General features: G+C 41.8%; 1 protein-coding gene and 1 long non-coding RNA gene across 4 annotated transcripts in view; one reads left to right on the top strand and one right to left on the bottom strand.

Annotated features, from left to right (window-relative positions):
- Positions 1 to 10,519, bottom strand: part of LOC113937845 — a 34,836-nt gene extending 24,317 nt beyond the window's left edge. The window contains exons 1-2 of one of the 2 annotated variants that reach the window (XR_003524744.2): positions 10,110 to 10,519; positions 5,968 to 6,063 (exon numbers count right to left, since the gene is read on the bottom strand). This is a non-coding gene — a long non-coding RNA (uncharacterized LOC113937845). The remainder of the gene's footprint in view (positions 1 to 5,967; positions 6,064 to 10,109) is intronic. The other variant, XR_003524743.2, reaches the window with a different exon arrangement.
- A 333-nt stretch (positions 10,520 to 10,852) lies between these two features.
- The window catches only part of LRPPRC (leucine rich pentatricopeptide repeat containing), a 104,044-nt gene continuing 102,419 nt past the window's right edge, over positions 10,853 to 12,477 (top strand). For both annotated transcript variants that reach the window (XM_027621411.1, XM_027621412.1), the window contains exon 1: positions 10,853 to 11,040. In XM_027621411.1, the coding sequence (XP_027477212.1) occupies positions 10,892 to 11,040 (149 nt within the window). In that variant the 5' untranslated portion in view covers positions 10,853 to 10,891. The remainder of the gene's footprint in view (positions 11,041 to 12,477) is intronic.

Genomic DNA, 12,477 nt, shown 5'->3' on the forward strand with positions numbered 1-12,477 from the left:
GCAACGGGTTTCTGTGACACCTGCTGGGGCTGTAGAGCTTTGCTGAATTCACAAGGGGCATCTGAGGCACTGAGATGGCAGAGATTGTTGTGGCAGAAGCAACTGGAAAATGTCCGGAGACTGAAACACAGACAGATTAACATCACCCCGATGGACACTAATGACTTGCACTTTGAAACGCCAGAGGCTCATACTGCCAGTTAAGACAAGGAAAAAAACACATTTCTCATCTCCAAAGACCTTAGATCTTTCCAAACTCTGCAGGCAAATGCAGCCATCGTGAATTTCTTGCAGCTGGGCAGCCCCTTCCTGCCGGTAGGGGAGTCATTGCCAGAGTCAGTAAAGCTGAATAAAACAATCACTGAAAACCTCCTAGGGGTTATTAGCAATGATTCCATTTATAATTCAATGTATTCAAGCCTGCAGCATTGCCAAATACCAAGCTAATTTTAGTGGTACTAGGTAAACCACTCTTTCCCCTGGATATTCACAAGCTTAACAAATGGGTTTCTAAACAAGTTTTATGATTTACCATTGACAGATAATTAGAATGTCTTTTCAATCACTGGCATCTGGATAAAGTAATTTTGTCCCAGCATGGGCATTTCTAGGAAGCAAACAAAAGTCAAGGAGGAAAGAGCTCGCTGGAAGCATGCTCAAAAGGAAAAATTTTCAAGACCTGCTCTCAGCTGCAGGAAGGGAATACTCCCACACAAATTTGATTAGCAAAAGAAACGTGGACTTTGAGTGGTGAAGATCAACAAAAGGATATCCAACGTGACTGAAGCAAAGGAGTATCTGGTTAAACATCTAAAACTGCAAAAGGGCAGGAACTAATAAAATGTAATGTCAATCTCAAGAATTCAGTGCTAGATGCATCTAAAATTCACAAGTAATCAGGTTTCTAAAGTCAGTTTACAACTTCCAAATCTGGTCAGCAAATAATGGTGCTCCATACCAGGTGCTACAGGCAAGGGAAGAGAGAAAACTGGACCTGAGTTCTTAGTCATTTTTTTCTTTTTAAAGTAGGCTCCACGTGGACGTGGGGCTTGAACTCATGACCCTGAGATCAAGAGTTGCATGCTCTACTGACTGAGCCAGCCAGGCGCCCCCCACTCAGTAAATTTCTGATATGGTTGAGAAGGCAAGAGTAACAGGACAAAGGGAGGATAGAATTTGATGCAAATTGTGTGATGCTGATTTTAAGTTGAGTATAGTGCTCACTTCGGCAGCACATATATTAAGTTGAGTATAAGAAGCTCAGAAATGAGAGAAACTAGTGTTGGCTGGGGTGGAATAGTCCCTGGGAGGCAGAAGACCCCAAATGAATCCAAACATTTCTCCCCCGAGCCTGCCTGCAATTGTCACTATTATTGCCATGAAAGGCATTATTTTAAAGCAGTACAGGGTAGTGGTTAAATAACTGGCTTTGGAACTTAGCCTTTCTGTGCCTCAGTTTCCTCATTTTAAAAATATAGTTGATAACAGAATCCACATAATAGAACCATTATGAACGTTAAATGAGTTAATTGATGTAATTCACTCAATATATTTATAGTTCGGTGTGCATCAGAGTCACCTGGGAAGTTTATGTAAAACATGTATGTCGTGGGATCAGTAGAAGTTGAAGAAACTACGCCCCCTAGAGCACCTAATTATACCTGGGGAGGTGGTAGCGCGTAGTGTAGAATTTGAGACTTTCTTTGAAACTCTTCTTTCCAAGCCATTTGGCCAGTAGGTCATTCCACCTCTGCTCTAGGGTATTTCTCCTCAACCTCTTGCACTATTTGGCTGTGGAATATTTTTGGTGTGTTAGTTTCAACTTGGAGTATATCTGATTTAAGAAAAAAAAATTCAGTCATCCTTAATTTGTTCCTTTTTTGAAACTTTGGAGGACAGTTTGGTGATATTTTACTCTTTTGGCATTTTCAGTGCATTATTTTTTAAAAAATGTAATGAATTTATAATCAACAAAATGATAAAGGAAATGATGAAAACACAGAGAATGAATTAAAACATTTAAATAATAATAAAAAAGAATAAACACTCATCATGTTTAGAGGAAGCATGCTATTAAAGAATAGCGATCCTATCCAAACTCAACATTAAAGAGGGCCTTTTATTAGTGCAACAGCAAAAACCCCTCAAATTAGCTTAAGTACAAAGGCGATTTGTTGGCCCAAATAACTGGGAACTCCAGGGGTAAATTTGTCTTCAAGCACAACTGGATAGAAAAACACCAATGAAGTCATCAGGCCTCTCTCCAGTCCTTGGCTCTGCTTCTCTACACATCCTCATTCTCTACCAAATACAGGTGTCTTCATGGGGCAGGAAGAATGGCTCCCAGCAATTACTGATTCACATGTTCATGGCTGATGACTCTGGGATTACATATCTCCCCTACTAGCCACAGTTAGTAAAAGTGAACGAATTATGTCAATTGCCTTACTTTGGGTCCCCAAAACAATCACTCTAGCCAAAAGGATGGGATTGTCTCATAGTCTAGGCCTGGGTCATATGCTGATCCAGTGACCAGAAGTGGGGGGTGGTATCAGAAATCAAAAGTACATATGTTTGGGAAATACTGTAGACCAACCCAAAACAAAATGCTGACTAAAAATCCTTCTAACATGCAGTGATAAACACGTATCTTTCTTCCAATATATAATTCATTTAAAAAAAACACATTTATTTTAGAGAGAGAGTGCCCGTGGTGGGGAGGGATAAAGGGAGAGGGAGAGAGAGCCTGAAGCAGACTCTGCACTGAGCAGAGCCTGACACAGGGCTCTATCTCACCACCCTGAGATCATGACCTGAACAGAAACCAAGAGTCAGACACTGAACGGACTGCATCACCCAGGCGCCTCCCCATATATAATTCAAAAAATGCTTTAAGCTACTATAATTCAACTGTCCACCCTCCATTGAAAACATACTGCTCACTCTTCAGTGGGAGACAACCTAAAGACACATCGTTTCTAGATCCTGCTTTGTGTAACATATTTCCAGGTCACTTGCATTTCTCCCAAACAGGCCTGGAAAGCAAGATGGGTAGCCAAGAACAAGAGCCATATTGGTGTCTTTGCAACTTAATGCAATGGAAAATCCATATATTCTTCACTTAGCCCAAGTAAATGCTATTAATCTCTCTCTCCAAATTGAACTGAAATTATTGAAAAGCAAATTGCATAAAGGTGTCCAACTTCTTTTTAAAAAGTTTTATTTATGTAAGTAATCTCTTCACCCAATGTGGGGCTTGAACTCAGCACCCAAGATCAAGAGTCATACAGTCTTCAGCCAGCCAGGAGCCCCAAAAGTGTCCAACTTTTAAAATGTAAGTTATTTTTCAACCCTTAGAGAGACACAAGCTTAACAAAACCTCCACATTATCTATTGCTCTAAGAAAATTAAATACATTTTCTAGTTCCTTAAAAACAATACAAACAAAAAACTCCAATTAACCAGGAAATTTAAAAGACCCATGACACATTTTAGGAATTAATAATGACTGTTAATAAAGATTTCTTAAAATTTATGCTTGGCTGTTGCGAGGATTATAACTGGTTTCTGTCTTGAAGTACACCAAAATGCCAATTATGTTTGACTCCTTTTCTGTATTGATTTATCCAGACACTATCTGCCCTGTGGGAAACACATAAACTTTCAGCCTTCACACATGGCAACACTGGGAAAATATCAGCAACAATCCCTTGTTGCCAGTGCTGGTTACTTTCTTATAGTAAATGACCCTGCAGTCTTCCTGGTTTGTGTGCTCATGAAAGAATTATTATTTGACAGAAGTGTTGCTGAAGGGTGTAACAATGACAAATTGGACCTCTACTTATAATGAGAATCTGGGGGCTGTGTGCAAATAAAGGTCTAGGCAGAATATTTTTTGAATAATTGAGAATTATACACATGAATAAATTTGGATATGAAAAATGTAGTCACAGATGGAGGAAGCCCTTGATTCATCAGACAAGTGCCTTAAAAGAAAATACAATCATAACTAAACATTAAATCTGCTGCTTAAAATATATTAAAGCTTTTAAGCAAAATAGGCTTTTAAACTCAAGGCGATCATTTGGTTCTTTGCTCCCACTATTTTGAATGTATTTGTGTGAAAATTGGAGGAGACTCCAAAAAGGCCAATGAACAATTATGAATGATCAGTATGTGATCCATCATAAGTTGTTATGAGGTAAAAAAAAAAAAAAAAAAAAAGGTTAATTGACCAAAGTAAAAAGAGATTAATGTCCACTGGGGTGTTGAGTACCATACTTTCAGCTCAAATTTTGAAGATAAATGTTTCCTTAAAAAAAAACAAAAAACAAAAAACAAAATACCACCACAGCCACTCTGGAAAACAGTATGGAGGTTCCTCAAAAAAGTAAAAATAGAGCTACCCTATGACCCAGCAATTGCACTAGGTATTTATCTAAAGGATACAAACATAGTGATTTGAAGGGGCACCTGCACCCCAATGTTTGTAGTAGCAATATCCATCATAGCCAAAATATGGAAAGAGCCCAGATGTCCACTGACAGATGAACGAATAAAGATGTGGTACATATACCACATTCATACCAATGTATACACACACACACACACACACACACACACACACAAAATAGATTGTTACTCAGCCACCAAAAAGAATGAAATCTTGCCATTTGCAACGACGTGGATGGAACTAGAGGGTATTAGGCTAAGCAAAATAAGTCAGTAAAAGACAAATACCGTATGATTTCACTTATATGTGGAATTCAAGAAACAAAACAGATGAACATTGGGGAAGGGAAGGAAAAATAAAATGAGACAAAAATTGAGAGGGAGGCAAACCCTAAGAGACACTGAAACAAACTGAGGGTTGGTGGATGGGAGGTGGGTGGGGACATGGGATAATTGGGTGATGGACGTTAAGGAGGGAACGTGATGTAATGAACACTGGGTATTATATGCAACTGATCAATCACCAAATTCTACCTTTGAAACTAATTTAAAAAAAACTTAAAAAAAACCCATCACTTCGGGTTTTTTTTTTTTTTTTTTGACCACCACTTTGGTCTTAAATGAAAATCTTTGTAATGTAATGTAATGGCTATAATCTCAGATATTTCATATTACATGTAAAATTATTTAAAAAATGATTTAGAAACAATGGCAAGTTTTGATGTTAGAACAACTAGTTGCTGAAGAAGTCAATCAACCCTGTCGCTCCTATGAACGGGTCTCCAGCTCTCACAGGTACTTTTGCCTGCTGGGTGCTGTTTACTTTGCATTTACATTGACATGATTGAGTAGAGTGCTTTTCAAACTTCTAGTCATGCTACATTAATGAGTATCGTGAAATCAAAATACAACCACCATTTCAGCTTTTTATGAACATTCATACATACAAAAGTAGAAAGAACAGTAAAATCACCCGTATTCCATGATTATCAAGATATTATCACATACTTTCTTACATCACCACACAGCCATTGTCACACCTAAAAAAGTGAGCCATAATTCCTGGTATCATGTAATACATCTCAGGTGTCTAAAAATGTTTTCTTACAACTCGTTTGTTCGAATTAGGATCAATCAGCATTTTATTTATTTATTTATTTTTAAAAGAGTCTATAAATCTGAGAGAGAGAGACTGTGTGCGTGAGAGAGCATGAGCAGGGGGAGGGGCAGAGGGAGAGGGAGAAGCAGGCTCCCCGCTAAGCAGGGAGCCCCACACAGGGATCGATCCCAGGAACCCGGGGATCACGACCTGAGCTGAAGGCAGAGGCTCAACCCACTGAGCCACCCAGGCGCCCCGGATCAATCAGCATTAAAAAAAAAAAAAAAAAAAAGTGAAATAGAAGAATAGATTACTGCATATCCATGGGCATCATATGTGGGAAGGCTCGTTACTGTTTTATGACATTTCTTTTTATATGTGTGTATTTGTGTCATTTATAAAATGTATTTTCTTACCACTGGTCATAGTCACAGAAGCGTGAAAGCCATTGGTTTAGTGATCTTCTCCTCTACTCCATAGGCTCTGGGCAGATCTCAGGGTCCAAACACATTCTGCAGTTTAAGGAAGGAGAGCTCTGTATCTTCGCTCCTGCTGTTCCCTCTGCCTAGAACTCCCCTCGCCACCATGCCTACTATCTCATGTCTTCCTTAGCCTCCAAGGGCTGAAGGGTCATGGAACCTTTTTCTGTTCTCCTGCCCAGCTGTCACTTGGTTTGCCTCTTCTTTGTTGCTCTTATCACACTGCCTTTGGTAATGGTTATCTGGATACAATATGTTTTATACTACTGTATAAATTAAGCTCATTAAGTGTATCATGTATAACTTCTTTGCCCTGAGATGTAACTTGCTCTATGCTTTGCTTATCCTAAGCACTTAACAACTGAATAAACTGAATTGGGAGTTTGAGACACTAGCTATAGGTTATTAGGCAGTGTCAAAAAAAAAAAAAAAACAAAAACCAGACTCCAAGGAGAAACTGGAGAAGAACCCAAACTCATAAGGTTAGACTAAATCATGAAAAGTAGCAACAACAATAATGGTAGCTACATCATTTTTCAGAGTTTCTTATGTGCCTGGTACTGTAAGAACTTCATTTATTTTATCTAATATTCCCAAAAAATCCTGGGAGGAAGGGTATCACCAGCGTTACACATAAAGAAACCAAGTAGTTAAGTACTTTTGCAAAGTCTAGCATCTAAGCTGTCCTTTCTAATAAGATTCTATTCAGAGGCTATGGGACTCCCAATTTTTTAACCAACATTTGAATCCACTTCATAGTTCAGAATAAACTAAGGGAGAAACCAAGGATGATCAACTTGGACTTCTCTTCCACTTTGTCACAGCTTCTGCAGTCTAAAGAAATTGGAGGATTTGGGAAGTCTGAACTGAAAATCAAGCAAACACCGCTATTTTCCTCTTATACACATGCACAAAACACACACACACACGTGTGTGTATGCATGCACTTTGCATGTGTTAACTATTCATTCTTCAGACCACAACCTAATGATCCTTTCCCTGGGAATCTTTTTGACTCCCAGGTGAGGTATATACTCTCTCATGGAAACATGTCTCTTTACCTCAGAACCTGTTTCAGTGTGTAACTTATTTAGTGTGATTATTTTATTAATATCTGCCTTGTCCTCTGGGATACAAGCTCCATAACAATAAGGACCACTTCTGTTTTTGTTCATCATAGTTTTTCTAGCACTTAACTTGCTGCCTCGCAGATTTTAGGTGTTCAATAAATAGTGAATGTGTTTATGAATGAATAAATGAATGAATAACTAGATAAATTTCATCAGTCATTGTTTCATACTTTAAGAGGAAGCCTGGTACAGCAACAGAGAGAATGTTGGTTAGGGATGAAGGGTTTCAGGGATAGAAACAATTAGGAGAACATCCACTCATTCTCACTACTACCTCTCCCAGCCTTGTTGCATCCGTAACCATATACCGAATCTTTCCTTCTGTGACAATGGCTGGACTATCTAGATTCATATGTAAAGTCAACCCCTTCAGTTTTTACCGGACCCTATTCCCTCTTGTCTCCTCAATGTACTCATTCTCTCTCTCGTGCATTATCAAATTTTCACTTCCTACTGCAGCCCTATCCAACAGAATTTTCTATGATGATGGAAATGTTCTCTGTCCACGCTGTTCTATATGGTAGCTACTAGCCACTTGTGGCTATTGAGTACTTGAAATGTGGTTAATCACCGAGGAACTAAATTTTTAAAAGTTTAAATTAACTTAAATAGTTACATAAAGATGATTTCCATCAGCAACAAACATGCTATTATTTCTTCCATCTTAAAAAATAATTAACCTCCCTTGGGCGCCTGGGTGGCTCAGATGGTTAAGCGTCTGCCTTTGGCTCAGGTCATGATCCCAGGGTCCTGGGATCGAGTCCCGCATTGGGCTTCCTGCTCCTTGGGAGCCTGCTTCTCCCTCTGCTTCTCTCTCTCTCTCTGTCTCTCATGAATAAATAAATAAAATCTTAAAAAAAAAATAATTAACCTCCCTTGACTTCACACCCCTTCTAGATACCACCCCTTTCTCTGCTCCCTCCTTCACAGTATATTCCTCAAAATGTTGTCTACACTCCCTGTATCCACTTTCCCTTCCTTCATGTACTCTTTAACTTAACTTCAGTCTATCTTTTGACTCAAGAGGTCACCATAATGTTGCTCAGCATCACCAGGGACCTCTGTGTTGCCAAATCCTATGGTCAATGTTGAGTGCTCATTTTAATAGAATGAACAGCAGCATTTTATATGGTTCATAACTCCCTTCTTGAAAGACTTGCCTCTCTCTTACTTGGGATCTCACCTTTCCCTCTCTCAGGTCTCCTCTTACTTCTCTGGCTATTGTTTCTCAGCTTCCTGTGCTGGATTTTCATCTTTGCATCCTCTAAATACTGAAATGTCACAACCCTCAGTCCTTAAACCTCATCTCTCCTCTGTATTTTCTTCCTTGGTGCTTTCATCCGTTTCCGTGGCTGCAAGTGTTAGGTATAGGCTGCAGATGCCCACATGTATCTCTTGCTCTGAAATCCAGACTTGCACTCTTAGAGCAACCCCCCTACTGAAAGCTGGTATCTGGATGTCTAACAGGCACCTCAAGCTTCATATTCCATAAGATCACTTTTTTTAAAAAAAGATTTTATTTATTTATTTGACAGAGAGATAGAAAGAGAGCACAAGTAGGCAGAGAGGCAGGCAGAGGGAGAGGGAGAAGCAGGCTCTCCACTGAGCAGGAAGCCGGACGTGGGGCTCGATCCCAGGACCCCGGGATCATGACCTGAGCCAAAGGCAGATGCTTAACCAACTGAGCCACCCACGCGCCCCACCATAAGATCACTTTTGATTCACCTTTTAAATCTGCTCTTCCCTCAATCTTTCCCATTTTAATCAGTGCCACCTCCATCTTTCTAATTGCTCAGGCCCCAGGATGTTTGGAAACATCCTTGACTCATATGCCACAGCCAATCTATCAGCAATTCCCTCTTTGTCCTACTATTTAAATAAAGCGAGAACCTGACCCTTTCCCATCATCTTACCTGTACCCCCCCTCCCCCCCAGTTCAAGCTACTATCACGGCTAGCCTAGATTATTGCAAGAGACTCCTGACTGGTCTCCCTACTTTTATTTACCTTTATTCTCTTAAAATCACCTCTCTCAACAGCAGCCAGTGATCCTTTAAAAATGTAAATAGATTCACATCACAGCAAAACACCAACCTTTGCAATGGTTTCCCATCTCTTTCTAAAACAAAAGTCAAAGTCCTTACAGCAGCCTATAATATTCTGCATAATCGGGCCCTCAGCTACCTCAGACCTCCAGGCAGGCCCACCCTCCCCTCCCAGACTTCCTCTTTCCTCTAATCCACATGGTCCTTCTTGCTGTTCTCTCAAGAGGCTAAACATGCACCTTCAATCTCTTTAACCTGATTTATCTTACATGACAGTTCTTATCTGTCTTCCCAAACTAAACTTTGGAGCCCTTCATCAGAGTCCAGACTCGCTCTGTTTTGTTTTCTGCTGGATTCCCATCTCAAAGAGTGCCTGGTACTGAATAGGTGTTCAATAAATCAGTGTTGAGTGAGTAGTATAATTTATTAATTCACTTAATAATTAATTAATAAATTATACTACTAATGCCTAGTAGTATAATCCAGCATAAATCATTTAACCTTTTTTGGATCTCATTTTCCTCATCTCTCAAAGGAGAGACAAACTAGGTAATTTCAAAATGCTCATTTATTCAGCAAACATTTAATGCAACCTATTGTGTGCTTGGCACTGCGTAGGTGCTTCAGCTACAAGAAATGGTCACAGACCTTGCTGTCAAGGAGCTGGATATTGAGTGGATAAACAGCCACATGGGGAATTACCATAGAGAGCTTCCAGAGAAAACTTCTGAGTGTTCACCTGGCAATGGGTAGGATACACCTAGGCGAAGAGGGCGTGGAAGCCGGTTTCCGGCTTCCCACGTGTGCACTGGGAACCCTTCCAGACTATAAACCTTGTGAAGGCAAGGGCCCCCGGTTTTCTCCCCAGATTTGGCTCCAGACTCTTATTCCTATCGTTATCTTACCTCTGATGCTGGTGCATTTACTGAACGAAGAAGCGGGGTGGAAGTTGGGGAAGATAATGAATTCAGTTCCAGCTTTAAAACTATACGATCTTGGTTAGCATCCACCTATGTCGTAAAGCGAGGCACTGCTTATGGATTTAGGCTTGGACCTACGTACTGTTTTACACTGTTCTCAAGCCCCATGAACACAAATCACATCCTCTTATAACCTTTGAGGCCCCTGGCACAGTGCAAAGGTCCTCAACGTTTCTTCAGTCCCACACTTCTCAGAGCTTTCCTATCAGGACGTTCCCATCGGCGCGGCAACTTCGGCGCTGAGCTGATACCACTAAACGCCTGCGACAACATCCGCTCACGCCCGCGAATCTTCCCACACGCTGGGACCTTCATGGTCGGCTCTTCTCGAGAGTTCCCGGGTGTCCTTGCTAGTTGGCCCCCCGCAAGCCCCTGCGCTAACCTGGGAGGAGTCGACCTCTGCTGACTCTACCAACTGAAAAGTGTAGGGGTGGAGGCACTGAGCATGCTGAGACCAAGCCTAGAAAACGAAAAGAGAAGCATCCTGAAATAATCAGTCACGTCACATTATTATTGACACGCCGTACGGGGCTCCTATGTCCTCAGAGAAATCTGTTTGTCTATTTTCTAAGCTAAAACAACGCGTGGCTCCCCCTACGTCTGGCGCGCCCGGCCTTTGGTCTCTCCCGCGCCGGTCGACCCAGCGGTCACGTGCTCCCCCTGTCCTTCTCGCCGAGCGTGCATCCTGCGGTAGGGACGGCCGAGTCATGGCAGCCCTGCTGAGACCAGCCCGCTGGCTACTCCAAGCCGGGGCGGACCCTCGCCTCCCGCTCTCCCTGCGCCTCCTCGCAGGCGGCCTGAGCCGACCGCACGCCGCCCCTTGTCTGCCGGCCGCCCGCGCCGGGCCTGTCGCCGGGTGAGTGCCCACGCTCTACCCTTTTCCCGTCTGCAGCGCGGGCGTCCCCCGGGGTCGTGATGCTGGAGGGGGCCGGGCCCGCCTGTCTCTCTCCGTGCCCTCTTCGCCACCCTGGGGCCAATCGTCCCGGGGTCTCGGACCCCGCTCCGCAGCGGGGATTTTCGGGTGACAGGGTCAGTCGACTTCAGAAGGTCATGGCCGTGTGCTCGGTTTGCTTCCGGCTTGGATTGTGCTCTAATTGTACTGGGTTTTCTTGTCCTCGGGCTACGGGCGACCTGTTAAGCTGGGCGGCTTTGAAGACTGCTGCTGGGATCGGGTGTTAGTCTTCTCCTTAGGATTGAGCGGCTTGGGTCCTGTTCCACGTGCGAACATTATCGGTGATCAGTAACCAGCTAGAACTTAGATTTTGAGAAGTTTATATCCTGGGGGTGGGAGGGATAGGTTGGGAATTGGGGGTGAGCTAGGGATAGTTTAGAGGGGGACGTTTAATTGTGATTAGATTGGGCTTTTGCCTGCATTTTCTGGAGTGGAGTTTTCCTCGATATTTACAAGGGTGCGGTATGGGTTGGGAATTGTCATAGTAGGGCTCTGTGAGTGTCAATGAGTGAGTAAGTGCAAGGCATTTCTTGGGGATATAAGGATGCCAAGGGATCCGTGGTGTCAAATGTGTGAATAAATGCTTTCACGGATTGAGGTTTATCGGGAGATAGGTCTGGCATAGACTTGAAGAGAGGATAAGGAAGTTTGATGAAAAAGTATTAGAGTAGTATTCTGACCATTTGAGAAGGGGAGATTGGCACTGAGGTTTTAGAATTGGAGAAAAATTGAGTTTGAAATACTGTTAATAAATAAAGGTACTTTGGGAGACAAGACTAAGAGGTAAGGATTTGTCATTGGACAAGTTACTTAACATCTCTAGGCCTCAGTTTCTTTAGTTAGATGGAGTGGTAATAGAGTTGGTCGTACTGCATGAGATTATCTATAAAAAGCACTTAGCGTAAGGCCTGGTACCTAGTAAGTGCTTTATTAGTTATAATAATGGTAATAACTATGATTACATGGATCTTTTTGGAGCAGCCTGGAAACCTACTTTCTGCATAAAATTATATGGAAGAAACGTTTTATGACTTAACAACTCAGTTATAGATCTTTGGAATGTAGCCTACTTGTAACTTACAACCTGCCTGGATTTTGTTATTAGGGCTGAACAGTTAACCTTCAAGGAGCCCATGCTTCCACTTTCTCAGAAAGCATTTTTCTGCTTTCAAAGACTTTATTTTGAGAAAGTTGTGCCAGTTACTCTTATTTTTTTAGTCCTTAAGTATCCCTGTGAGGCCACAGGAGGGTCGATGGTATCTTTCATCTTCACATTTGCATTTGAGGAAAACAATACAACAGAATCTAATAGAAAGGGTATTGGTCTGGGTGTTCATCAGA

The sequence above is a fragment of the Zalophus californianus genome, chromosome 8, assembly GCF_009762305.2.
Source record: "Zalophus californianus isolate mZalCal1 chromosome 8, mZalCal1.pri.v2, whole genome shotgun sequence".
NCBI classification, from domain to species: domain Eukaryota; kingdom Metazoa; phylum Chordata; class Mammalia; order Carnivora; family Otariidae; genus Zalophus; species Zalophus californianus.